The 14,325-nt window shown below is 41.7% G+C and overlaps 1 protein-coding gene and 1 pseudogene across 1 annotated transcript; both read left to right on the forward strand.

The window, feature by feature from the left end:
* On the forward strand, positions 1-3,041 carry LOC125280295 (annotated as a pseudogene).
* A 5,548-nt stretch (positions 3,042-8,589) lies between these two features.
* LOC125280159 (rano class II histocompatibility antigen, A beta chain) lies at positions 8,590-10,742 on the forward strand. The gene is made up of 5 exons (XM_048210494.1): positions 8,590-8,712; positions 8,832-8,917; positions 9,424-9,542; positions 10,058-10,321; positions 10,463-10,742. The coding sequence occupies exons 1-5, from the start codon at positions 8,590-8,592 to the stop codon at positions 10,666-10,668; spliced, it is 798 nt and encodes a 265-aa protein (XP_048066451.1). The 3' UTR covers positions 10,669-10,742.
* Positions 10,743-14,325: the final 3,583 nt, after the last annotated feature.

The following is a 14,325-nucleotide window of genomic DNA, read 5'->3' on the forward strand; positions in this document are numbered from 1 at the left end:
TGTTGTGCATGGCTGATGAAGGTGTAAGGAGTATTCCAAAAAAATAAAGTGTGGTCGCAAACCACACTTAGTGTCAATGAGAACAGACCAGGAGTAACTGTAACATGGGGCTTAAATACACAGGGCTTACAAAGGCAACTTAAGAAGAAACTAATGGGTAACTATAGAAACAAATGAGCACATTGTGATGTAAAGTATTGGGGCAAGAACAGAAACATTCCACATTTTAGACACACATTTCTAATCTTTTTTTTTGTGAGAGGGTGAACTAAAATCTCAGTCCTCAGTCAGAAAAACACAAATTACAGTCAAATGAATGAACAGTTACTTTATGAACAATCTGCCAGCAAATATCCACAGAACTTTCACTTCAGTTTTTGTAGCTCAGCTCTTATGAAAAATGTCCCAGTGTAAGTTACTCAATCACATGTTATTTTGTGGGTCAGTCATAAGCTTGATTTTCCAGTTTGATGAGTTGAGATGCCAAACTGGGCTGGCATTAATTTATGTCATTTACTGTTTACACTTTAGTGCTCATTCCATCTCTATGCCAATAAAACAACACTGAATGCAAAATGCGGTATGATATTGTGACACACCTGGCCTTGTTGCATGTTTTGTTTGAAACAGGTAAGCTAATCTGAGTTTAATATAGCAATTTAAAATAGTTCTACATTAAATTTCCTTTTACGAAAAATGCCGTTTAAATTGAAATTATAGATACAAATATCTTTACTCTGAAATTTTTAGTTTAGAAATATTTGTGATTTTGCAAAGTTAAACAGACTGTATCAGAATATGTATTATTATTCTTTTATTACATATTATTATTAATAAACTGTCAAAAGGTTTGTTGGCTGCTTGTTTTTCAGTTCATGGACATTATGCCTTCTTCCTAATTCTCTGTCGTGTACATGGTTCTCTAAAAAATGTTGAGATTATCTACTCAATTAAGTTTGACAAAACTGAATTGCTGAGATTCAGCAGTACTGAAAATAAAGCTGTTGCTTACACTGAATATGCGATGAAATGGGCGGATGATTTTAATAAAAAACCTGAGTGGCTACATAAGGAGGCAGAGATAACTAATGGCAAATGCAAGTACTTTGGGGAGCAATTCCTCCCTATGGTAGAACAAACAGGTGAGATGCATTGAACACCAGAAGTCATCATCCAGTCAGTAAGACAGGCCAGTGGTAAAAGTCCAGCCATGTTGATCTGCAGTGCCTATGACTTCTACCCCAAACCCATCAAACTGACGTGGATGAGAGATGATCTGGTACTACCAGATCCACTCCCACCTGGAATACTTTCCCAAACCTGGAGAGAAGATCTCCTGTGTGGTGGAGCACGCCAGCTCTCATAGACCCATGATCTATCACTGGGGTAAGAACAGAGTTGATACTATAAAATACACTGAGACTGATGACCACAGAAACCAAACTATAGTTTCTGCTATGTCTGTTTGTTCTGTTGTTCCCTTTTTGTTTTCATCTGAAAAAGAGGAAACCATTTTGTTTGCTTCATAGCCTAAACAATTTAACCAACCACAGAGGAATCTTGTTTAGGCCAGCATCACTATATTATAGTTCAGTGGTTCTCAGTTTTTATTTTATTTTGATGCCTCCTTTTGAACGTCTTTTGAATTTATTCTTATATGAGTCCTAAAATCAGATAAATCAACATGAAAAAAAAAAAAAAAAAAACATTTGTTAATTCATTCCTATTTTATTTTTTAAAAGTGAAACTCTCAAGTGACTCATTGAGTTGCTGGTTATCAACTGCAATTTTATCTCAACGCTTAACAAACCATAGAATATTCCAGCACAGTTTTATTTTATTTTGCAGATTCATCTCTCTCAGAGTCTGACAGAAATAAGATGAAAACTGGTGCTGCAGGGGTGGTTTTGGGGGTGATTATGGCAGCAGGAGGACTGATCTACTACAAAAGAAAACACACAGGTTGGTTCACAAACACTCATACATATTTTCAAAACAAAATTGCAATAAGGCATTAGAAATATCATGATGTCTCCATATTTATTATGTTGTAAAATACTTATGACTTCATATTCATGTTCCCTCATTTACTAGCACACATCATATGAGCTGGAAGTCAATACATCAGATGTTCTGCACCTCTGCCGACACTCAGCGGCAATTAAGAGTTAACAATGAGTAATAGACTATGTATCAGCTTATGAAAGACATGAACCTTCCCTAAGATCTTCAGAGACACCAAACACAACCAGTTCAACTCCAATGCTGGTGTACACAACTGTTTTATTGATTGATCAAAGAGAGAGAAGTTCTCCTCTGTGGTTTGTTCTATAATTGCATTTTTTTTTTTTTTTTTTTGTAAAAGTTAATTCAATTAAATCCATGTTTCATGTTGATTCATCATCTGTCTACAATCTAGAGTGTATGACATCTCAGTGAAGATAAATTGATATATTGCTTTATGGATAATCTCAATCGGATATTTATATCATGGATAAAAAGTACAGTGGCTCTATTCTAAATCTTTCACCACCAATGACAGCTGGGGAAAAAAATCTGAATTCTGTAAATCAGGTTACATTTAAATGCAACTGCTATCAATTTTCAAGATAAAGTCTGATAATCAGGTGTTTTTATGAATGTACTATTTGTAATATTTGTAACAATGTTTTAACCGCAAGACGGCAAAAATGATAATGGTTTTTGGTTTCATTGAACTTACAAACAATAATTGGACATTGGGTATATGACGGTTAAGATGTTAAGATGTTAATGTTAAGACTGATAGACACAATAGAATAGCCAAGTTTATAAGAAGCATGAGGAAGTTTGGCAGAATAAATTCCTGATCTCTGTAATGCATACAGTCCTCTTAAGTATTCTTTCCCCAGAAAAAAAGGGAAGTATATTAAAGAAATAAATATAAAGAAGCACAGAAAAGCAATGGTAGGCTACAATTAGATCATATCTTATATAAAAGTTAATAAATATTTTTGAAAATATAAATACAGTAAATATATTTGCAAATATTGTTTGGAAGAATACACAACATGTGTCAGCAGGCCTAACTGCTGCTGCGAACCTGTCAAACCTTCACACTGTGGTGATCAGTTGTTATTCCTATTATTGTCCTGTAGATGGCAGCAGTATACCTAAGATACCTAAAAATATAGAGATCGAAAAAGCGAGTGATTAAGCAAAGCACATGTTAAAGTGGAGAGCTCAGTTTTTTTTTTGTTTTTTTTTTTGCTGCCTCCTGAGTCTATCAAATGACCTCTGTTGATTTGTTTTATAGAAACAAAACTCGATTATTAAGTTGACCTACAGTCTGACATTGATATCTCATCAATATGACCATGAAAGGGTAACTGTATGAAAATATTTTCAATATTAGTGTAAAGGTACACAAAAATGACGGTTACTACCTCGGTATTGAAGTCACATAAATTCAATTATAATTACTTTTTTTTTTAAAGATAAAAAAATCTATCTCTGCTAATGCTGTAATCTATTTATAGGGAGCACATTCTTGCACATTACTATAATATTAACAACAGAGCCCAAATTCTTAAATTAAGTTGCTATTTTGTTTTTTGATATAATAATCAAAACTCACATAAAATTTGTATGCAAGCATGTAAATTGCATAGAAGGCAGTTTTTGCATTAACTTCAAAATCTGTTTCTACTTCAATTCATTGTTAAAATATATTCATTTACACAGTGGCCATCATAACTTGTTTTCATGACAGATTTATTTAATTTTTATGTAATTTTTATTTACATACATTAAACATATACATTAAATAATCAAGACAGGTGAGATAAATAATATAGTGCATAGCCTATATGTAGTGAAAGAGTTATTCTCTAGCGAACTAACAAGCTGCGGACACTCGCTGAATGGCATTTCTAAGATAAATGTGTGATATTCGGTTTGCACTTGACCACTTGTCTACTTACATGACGTATTTCCTGTATTTGGATCAAATGTTCAAGTGGGCGTGAAGACTGCAAGTGTGTGAACAACTTTTGATTGCCCGATGGGACACACTTACAGTCTTGCAAAAAATGCAAGCGTTTACAGCTTTTTTATTATTATTATTATTATTATTATTATTTTCAGTACTTTGCATTTTAAAATGCACTTCTAAATGTCTGTTCAGTGGTCGCTATGCAACAAACATAAGACACTATTTTAAAATTGTGGTGCTTCTTTAAGTGATAAAAAACAGTTGTACAAAATACACATAGCCCACTCATCTTTGTATCAATAAAATGCGCGATACTTTATATTTTACTACTCTATTATATGTATATAATTAATTTAACTTACAGTCTTATGTTTTCCTTGACATCTTGCGATTCGGTGCTTGTGAGTTCCCGAACATAATGCATGATGGGAGTGGTATTCAAGGTAGTGTGGGTTTAGTGTGCATTAAGGGAACTGCACTTAGGCATTTTTAAGACACTGGACAGTCTTGCACACTTACTTCCTGTCGCGTGCACGAGCTCTCAAGTGGCAAGACCGCAAGTGTAGGTATTTGGACAAGGCAGAAGAGTACAACTGATGGACACTTCCAGCCCCCATGATCCTTTGCACAGGGAAGTTCTTTGACTTCACAGAATAGGTACAGGAGGCTCGGAGTTCGATTTTACCTATAAATGTATGTATAGTATTTTTCTATACTACTGTAATATTTATACAAGTTAGATTTGGTACATTATTATGGTCAAAATGACAAAAAAACTTTACAGCTCCTATTATCAGTCCATTCAAATGTTTAAAATACATATACACAATATACATTATATTTAATGTAAAAGACCAGCAGTAGGCAACCTTATAATGTTGCTACAGTAAATTAATGCGTATTAAAACAAAGAGTAAACCAGGGGAAAAAAAGACAAAGGCACCTCGTTGATTGTCTCGTTAAGATGATGCAGAGTTTTTTGACCGCTACACCCTTCATCCCTTCGAAGCTCTCACTCCAGAGGGTAAACCCTTTGAAGGTATTAGGGCATAGGGATGAGCCCTTCCGAATGGAACGCAGGGAGTGTTTACAAGTTGTTTCTTACCAAACTTCATCAACATAAGGGCAGATCCATCGAGCGCAGCTGTGATGATGCTGTGAAGTGACGCTTCAGTGATCATGAATATCCCAATATACAAATAACATTTCCTTCGATTCCTCCATCCTCGTTTTCTTTCCTTGCATCCCTCACTCACATCCCACAGGGGGTGGAGTTGAGATGCGAGGAAAGGAAATGAGGATGCACAAATAAGAATTGGGAGGCACCAACTATGTTGAGATGATTTCTTAGGAATAGCACAGATAAATATCATCATAATTAGTCAGATTTGATCTAGATGAGATACAGTATACAGAAGATTCAGTATTTCTGTCATGTATTTTGCAATGCAAATTTGTATGGGAAAAGCAGCACAACTAATGACAAATATGGCATTGTGTCAGTATAACTATATCCATGTTCTGGTTTGAGGTTGTTGAAGTGCTTTGTGCTCCACATAACATCTGTAAATGTCTCCGTCTTCTTGGAATAAAACTCAGGTATGAAAATACATTCAGTGTCCCATTTTTATCTGACTATTTATTCATCTGTCACATTCACATTGTTCTTAGTCTAAAGACACTGACAGGTGAAGGGAAGAATCCAGAAAGAGGACAATCAGGGTATTATTGACATTATTAATTTCACATAGTTTCTGGGATAAACTGAAGTCCAGGGATTCTAAGAGATAAAAAAAAAAAAAAAAAAAATTTAATCCCAATTCTCTGTATTTGTACCAAAATGTTTGCATTTTTCAGATCCTTCTTATTGAATTGAAAAGTTCAAATGTTTACATCAAATTAGTTTAAGATAAAGTTGAGTTAAAAATGACATCTTACCAAAAGTTTCAGATTTGGAGCATACAGTGCAGCATCAGTGGGGTTAACATTATGCAGGTGAAATCTAAGCTAAATGTAACGAAGGCGGGACTCAGAGTAAGATCCAAATGCAGCTTTATTAAAAGGTGAGCGTGGTCGTACAGGCAGGGGTCAGATAACAGCAAACAGGTACAGCAAGGAACAGGCAGAATCGTAGTCAGGAACAAGCAGAGGGTCAGGGCTGGCAGATATCAATCACAGGTCAGTATACAAAGCAAAGTTCAGGACAGGCGGCACAGGATCGTAGATGGGAAACAGACAGGCAGACAAGATATAAACGCTTGGAAATGTATCACAGGGAAAACAAGACCTAGCAGTGCGGTGATGTGTGTAAGAGTCTTTTATAGTCCTGGTAATGAGCTGCAGCTGGGTGTGGTGATTAGTGATTAGTGTTAAGTGTGTGCAGGTGAGTGGCAGAGAGGATGATGGGAGATGTAGTCTGGGAACTGACAGGAACAGACGGTGATCATGACATAACGCCCCCCTCCCGGAAGGCGCGTCCTCGCGGCGTAAAAGGAACAGCTAGGGAGGGAGGGTGGGTGCATTGGAGACCTGCATGCAGACAGGAACGGGGTCCCCAATGCAGGTCCAGGAACTCGGGCAGCCACGGCGGGTCAGGAGCCTCGGGCAGCCACGGCGAGTCCGAAGTGTCAGCAGGCCACGGGGGATCAGGTGGCTTGGGTAACCTCGGCAGGTCAGGTGACTTGAGCAACCACGGCAGGTCAGGCGGGTCAGATGGCTCGAGCAGCCCCAGCAGGTCAGGTGGTCTGGGTAACCACGGTAGGTCAGGTGGTTTGGGTAACCACGGCAGGTCAGGTGGTCTGGGTAACCACGGCAGGTCAGGTGGTCTGGGTAACCACGGCAGGTCAGGTGGTCTGGGTAACCACGGCAGGTCAGGTGGTCTGGGTAACCACGGCAGGTCAGGGTCTGTAAACGGCCCTAATTGTTCAAAGGCCAATGACGGCAGTGGCCGGGCTGGGTCCCCACCCACAAGCTCCCCACCCCTGGGTATACTGCCCCCCCCCAAAAAGTTCTTGGGGATTTCAACAGGGTCCATAATAGGTTCGTGGACAGAAGGCCTGGATGGCACCAGCAGGGCAGAACGCTTGGGCGGCGGCGGCAGGGCTGACCAAGGGTGCTCAGTGGCCATATCAGGGAGAGCGGACAGCTCGGTGACGGCCTCCGTGGCCGTATCAGGGAGAGCGGGCAGCTCGGTGACGGCCTCCGTGGCCGTATCAGGGAGAGCGGGCAGCTCGGTGACGGCCTCCGTGGCCGTATCAGGGAGAGCGGGCAGCTCGGTGACGGCCTCCATGGCCGTATCAGGGAGAGCAGACAGCTCTGGGACGGCAGCGGGCTCGGGCTGCTCCGGGGCTGCAGCGGGCTCGGGCTGCTCCGGGGCTGCAGCGGGCTCGGGCTGCTCCGGGGCTGCAGCGGGCTCGGGCTGCTCCGGGGCTGCAGCGGGCTCGGGCTGCTCCGGGGCTGCAGCGGGCTCGGGCTGCTCCGGGGCTGCAGCGGGCTCGGGCTGCTCCGGGGCTGCAGCGGGCTCGGGCTGCTCCGGGGCTGCAGCGGGCTCGGGCTGCTCCGGGGCTGCAGCGGGCTCGTAGACTGCTCCTACGTCAATAGAGCTCGAGTTCCTCAATGCACGCAGGACAGCCAAGACATAAAAAGTGAGCACAGCCCTCTGGGCCAAGACAGGACAGACCAGGAGAGCAGGCTGTGCTGGAGCGGACTCACTGGCTGGAGCGGACTCACTGGCTGGAGCGGACTCACTGGCTGGAGCGGGTTCTGGAGCGGACTCAATGGCTGGAACAACCCCTGCATCCTTGAGCATCGCAGGGGCGGCCATCTTGCCCGTGGGCACTGGCAAGGCAGCCATCTTGTCCATCGCGTCCAGGGCGCTTGAGTTCATAGCAACCGGCAAACTTGAGAGCGTTGCAAGAGTTGAACGTGAGAGCGTGGCAACCGGCGAATTTGAGTGCGTGGCAACCGGCGAATTTGAGTGCGTGGCAACCGGCGAATTTGAGTGCGTGGCAACCGGCGAATTTGAGTGCGTGGCAACCGGCAGGCTTGAGTGCGTTGCCACCGGCAGGCTTGAATGCAAAGCGGCCGGCGTGGGTTTTGGAATTCCAGCCGCTCGTGCTGTAGTCAGCGGTGGATCAGCCACACTGGAACGCAACCCTCTCCGCTCCCTGACTGATCTAGAGACGTGACGTGTCTCTGGGCGATCAGCGGAGACGTGACGTGTCTCTGGGCGATCAGCGGAGACGTGACGTTGCTCTGGGCGATCAGCGGAGACGTGACGTTGCTCTGGGCGATCAGCGGAGACGTGACGTGGCTCTGGGCGATCAGCGGAGACGTGACTTGGCTCTGGGCGATCAGCGGAGACGTGACTTGGCTCTGGGCGATCAGCGGAGACGTGACTTGGCTCTGGGCGATCAGCGGAGACGTGACTTGGCTCTGGGCGATCAGCGGAGACGTGACGTGGCTCTGGGCGATCAGCGGAGACGTGACGTGGCTCTGGGCGATCAGCGGAGACGTGACGTGGCTCTGGGCAATCAGCGGAGACGTGACGTGGCTCTGGGCGATCAACGAAGGCGTGACTTGTTGTTGCGGCCGCCATTTTGTGCGTGTTCTCGGGCATGGCAGCCATTACAGGATTCACCGTGGTGTCGGAATCCTCCGCGACACCCACAGTGAAAGTTGAACCAACTGCGAGCAGGGCAAAGTCCAGGAATTCCATGAACGATCCTCGGGGACCATGGGTGAGTAAATTGTTCTTTAGTGGTTCGTTTAATCCATAAACAAAGAAGTCAATAAGGGCACAGTCCGGCAGATCAGAAAAATGAGCAATGTCCAGGAATCTCTGAATATGTGCCTCCAGGGTGCAGTTACCTTGACGAAGGCTGACAAGGTGCATTGCAGGATCCATGCTGGGACTAGGACGCCCAACAAAGCTGCTGAATCTTGGTGTGGCTAGGTCTTCTGTAACGAAGGCGGGACTCAGAGTAAGATCCAAATGCAGCTTTATTAAAAGGTGAGCGTGGTCGTACAGGCAGGGGTCAGATAACAGCAAACAGGTACAGCAAGGAACAGGCAGAATCGTAGTCAGGAACAAGCAGAGGGTCAGGGCTGGCAGATATCAATCACAGGTCAGTATACAAAGCAAAGTTCAGGACAGGCGGCACAGGATCGTAGATGGGAAACAGACAGGCAGACAAGATATAAACGCTTGGAAATGTATCACAGGGAAAACAAGACCTAGCAGTGCGGTGATGTGTGTAAGAGTCTTTTATAGTCCTGGTAATGAGCTGCAGCTGGGTGTGGTGATTAGTGATTAGTGTTAAGTGTGTGCAGGTGAGTGGCAGAGAGGATGATGGGAGATGTAGTCTGGGAACTGACAGGAACAGACGGTGATCATGACACTAAATTTAGCATACAGTGTCAGTATGAAAACTGGTTTTGCCTTTTCTAAGTCCATGTATGCAGCACACTGTATTCAAAGTCACAACTACACATAGCAGCAGGACTTCACAAATGCAGGACAATCTTGTGGTACATTTGGCAGTGTTTTTGTATACTTTATTTAAAGCAGGTAAGTTTAAATAATTTCTTATTATTATTTGCAAAATGCCTTGTGTTGATTTTGCTCCCAAGTTCTCAAAAATTAAATAATGCAGAAACAGGCCTTTTTATGTTATCATCAGTGATTTACATTTTGGTCTTGCTTTCTTGGTTTGGAAGATTTCTCACCTGAACGTGATTAACAAATGAGTAGCCATAAACAAACGTGACGTGACTACTAAACAGACATGACAGTAGCTGAACTGAACTGAACTGAACATAACTAAAACCAGGCTGAAAGCTCCTTATTGGTCCTAGTTCTCAAAATTAAATAATGCAGATTTTTGTTGTTGTTGTCTAAGAATCACCTTTAATAATCATTTTGCATTATCGGAACTAAACAAATTTGTTCATTGTCATTTTTGAATAATTTTCTTGAATAGAGTTTACAAAAAATCACACTTCTTTTTCATTATTACTCTTTCTGACAAGCTTGCTTTTAGTATCTTCTTCTTTTCTCTAATTTCATTCCTTTCTCTACTTTAGTACAGGGAAATTATGGATATGTCGAAATTCTCTGTCGAGTACCTGATACTCAACAAAACACTGAATTTATCTTCTCGATCACCTACAGCATGATTGAATATTTGAGATATAACAGCACAGAGGATAAGGCTGTTGGTTTCACTGAATTTGGAGAGAAACTGGCAGAAGAGTATAATAATAATGCGATTTTACGTGCGCAACCAGAATTTGTGCTGAATCAATGCAAAAAAATTGGAGATGTAATCCTTAATTTAGGGTTGACAGGTGAAAGACATTTTCTACTTATTCACTACACATGCTTAAATGAAAGATTTAAGATATCATTTTATTAGAATAAAACCCTTATATTTTGGTTTTTGACCTAATTAAATAAGAAAACACATCTAACTCTTTCCACTTATACAGTACCACCAGAAGTCATTATCCGATTGGATAGGGAAGCTAATGGGAATCAGAAAGCTGTTCTGGTGTGCAGTGCCTATGACTTCTACCCAAAACCCATCAAGCTGACGTGGATGAGAGATGATAAAGAGATGACGGCGGATGTGACCTCCACTGAGGAGCTGGATGATGGAGACTGGTACTACCAGATTCACTCCCACCTGGAATAGACGCCAGCTCTCATAGACCCATGGTCTATCACTGGGGTCAGAACAGAGTTATAACTGATAGTGTTAGGAATCGGTTTGTTGCCCCGCAGCACATTTTTACGAATTTCCTTTCATTTTTACAGATCCTTCTCTATCTGAGTCTGAAAGGTCTAAGATAATTCTTGGGGCTGTGGGGCTGGTGATGCCGGAGGACTGATTTACCATAAAAGAAAACAAACAGGTTGGTATTTATAATGAAGACACATTTGGTGTGCTGGTAGTGTGAAGAAAATTGACCTTCCTTGTCATTATCAACTGGAAATTTATTGTTTTGATGCTGTCTACAGGCTTTTATAGACTTCCAGTTTGTTTACTTCCACTGCAAACAATGGACGGTGATGAACAGCAGTAAGTCACAACATCTGGGACTGCAACATCTCGAGAGAGCCATCATGAGGACTGTATGACAACAATCAGACATCTGTCACCTTTGCCACGTCTTCTGATTGTCCATATAGTCTTGTTTATTAAGCTATCAATTACATAAACTCTTCACTGTCACCTCTCTTATGGTTATTGATTTTCTGCTTGGCTTATGAGTCTCAATTTTGTGTCTTCCCTAAAATGGCATTTGCCCCAGAATCTTTTGCATTTGCATTAGAAAACTTTTGCAAATTTGTGGACTGCTTAATCTATTTTTTTTTTATAAAAATATATATGCAGCTTATATCATATTCATCTAATTAAATAGCCAGTAAACTGTTGTTACAGTTGGTTGGGTCAGAGCCGGCCAGTTATATAGGCGGTATAGGCAAATGCTAAGGGCGCAATCTTGCTAGGGGGCGCTAAAGTGGACGGATGCGTGGACAGGGGCGGATCTACCGGGGTGGCACGGGGTGGCATCTGCCACCCTAAGAAAAAGCTTTGCCACCCCATCTGCAACCCCAAAATTATCACAGAATAAAATATGTAAGCAGTGTTTCAAGTACTACTGCTTTTCAGGAGCGGCGCTTCAATATGATGACCTAAAAAAATTTGCGTAACGCAAAGTAATGGCAAGAAAACACGTCTTTCAATAAACTGTGCATGATGGTTGCATGCACACGCAGCGCGCCCAGTGTGCTTCATTAACAAATGACTCTTATGAACCGGTTCTTTGAGAGTCAAAAACACAGCGCAGCCAAGTTCACTTACGATTTTTTCCCATATTTGTACGTGAATTGGAAAATTACTGCTTCCCGGCTAACTCAGAAGTCTTGTGAGAAATGTAGTCCCATCGAATATGTCTGAGATTAATTTTCGTAATTTTTTGGAGAGCTGATTCAGCGACAGCCCGCTCCACTTTCATCATGGATAAAGGTATTTTTGCCATCCGACAAACCAATAATATGAAATCAATATGGAGATCCTGATCACAGAAACTAATAGCAGAGTTGGGGTAAGAATCTAAACGTATTTTAGCTTTTCTCGATTGCTAACACATTATAAGTGATTTAGTTGGCCCAGTTTCCCAAACCATTCGTTCAGTTATCAAAACAAAGACACGTTTCTCAAAACATTTAACAATGATATTAGGTAGCAAAACTGATGACACACCAGTCAAAATCTGAGAGAGAGCTGAATGAATAATTTTTTTACAGGGGTTTTAAACTTACACAGTACTAGGCTACTTTTGTCTGGCTATCACCAGACCAAGCTCAATTTAAAATTGAATATTGGTCTGGGGAGTTTGCTATGTATTTCCTACTGCACAAGAGGCGTGATCAACGAGCATTAGTCACGCAATTAGTCCTTCAACCAATCAGATAAACGATCCGGGTGACGTACTTTGCAGAGCAATGAGAAAACTCCAGACTTACCATGTGTCTCAATCAGCTCCCTAGTTCAGTAGTCAGGGCACTGATCAGGGAATCAGCCACATTCACTTTAATGATATACTGATTCACGGCCTAGGGAACTGATTGAGACGCAGGTTTAGTTTGTATGGGTTTGTAGCATTGATATGTGGTTTGCAGAAGCAGCAATGGCATCGAGCGATTTTTGCAGGTTGTGCAAAAAAACATGAAAGTGATCGGTATTTACACCCACTCGAGCAATTTGTTTGCTAACTAAAGAAGTCATTCAGCATCGTCGAGAGTTTAAAAGGCCACTCTGATACTGTTCTGGTTCAGTGTAAATGAACGCGGAATATAGCCGCCCTAAACTACGTCATTGTCATGACAACCAAAAAGAATTCAGGCAGCGCGAGATTCAAGAAGCAGGGAGCAAATAATAAAAATATTGTCTACCATCAAGAGGCATTGAAGTAAAAGAGTCCTGTACTCACATCGTGAAGCAAACCACCAAAATAACAGCAGAGAATCATTGTGTGTCATTAATTGCTGTTTGTAATCTTCCTATGAAGAGACTGTCAGATCAACGCTCTGCTACATTTCTCTCAGATAAGGTAAATGTTTAACACAATCGGCGTCACTGTGATTGTGCATTGTTATATTGAAGTGACGGGTAGATCAGATAGAGTTTGAAAGCTGCTTGCCGTTGCTTCCCTATCGTCATCGTGTTATACCCGCCAATAGCGAGCAAGGTGGATAAGCCACAATTTATAATAGTAAAATGAAAAAGAGGTATTTTTGTTACTGTGTTATATGAATTGATCTCACTAGTGTTCACTGGGCAGTGCAGTAGTCTGTGTATTTGTTATGTTTTGTGTGTCATCTGATGCCAAAGTTTGATTTTGACAGAAAAAGAAAAAGTTTTTGACTAGAACATTTTATTTTGACTTGGACGTTTGAGGTTTGTGCAAGTTGGTGTATAGTTTTAATATTGTGTTTAGTTGTGAGAAAATGTTGAATTGTTTCATGAATTGTGCATTAGCAATCAAGAAAAACAATAGAGACTGAAAAGTTTGAAGGACAAATTTATGTTGCCTTGTCATAAACCCAACTTCAAGTCTTGTTTAAAAAATGTAAAAACTTTGGTCATTTAGTCCAGAATATAGATGGGTGATTGCTAAAGTGTTGCTAGGTGGTTGCTAGGAGATTCTGGGTAGTTGCTAGGCTCTTGCTATGCAGTTGCTGATGTGTTGCTAGAGTATGTGGTTGATAGGGTGTTCTGGGTGAACACATACATTCCCATCTCTGTTAATAACAGAAACTCAAAAAGTGTTTTGTTGCTCTTTAACTTGCACTAAAATGTGATTTATGTGTAATAATAAAATAATAATTAATAAATCTGCTCATCTCCTTTAGTGATACAAGCTCAGACTCATTTAGAAGTTTTTCATATAGTGTATTTACTTGTGGTAATTCAAAGATGGCGCCGTTGTGTGTGGCACGCCGTCTGCTGTCGTCTGCGTCTTTTAGTTCATTTACGTCTATGTGGTTGTCTATGTGGTTGCTGCTGTTTTTATTATAAGTCACATCATCACTTTTAGTATATGACCGCCAAATGCTTCTAAATCTGCGAATTCCCGCTGAAATGCTACAAAATCAAACTCAGAAGGGATCGCGGCATTCGCCTCCTCCATTCCTGGCATCTCTACCGGCGTGGCTACATCGCTCACCATACTATGTTCCGGTGAATAGACGTTGGAAAAGACGGGGTAAGCATGGCGGGGTGGCCGTCAAGTTGAAGCTTTTGCTCCGGATGCACAATGAGCTGAATTCAACCCATCGATCT

The sequence above is a fragment of the Megalobrama amblycephala genome, linkage group LG12, assembly GCF_018812025.1.
Source record: "Megalobrama amblycephala isolate DHTTF-2021 linkage group LG12, ASM1881202v1, whole genome shotgun sequence".
In the NCBI taxonomy this organism is placed as follows: domain Eukaryota; kingdom Metazoa; phylum Chordata; class Actinopteri; order Cypriniformes; family Xenocyprididae; genus Megalobrama; species Megalobrama amblycephala.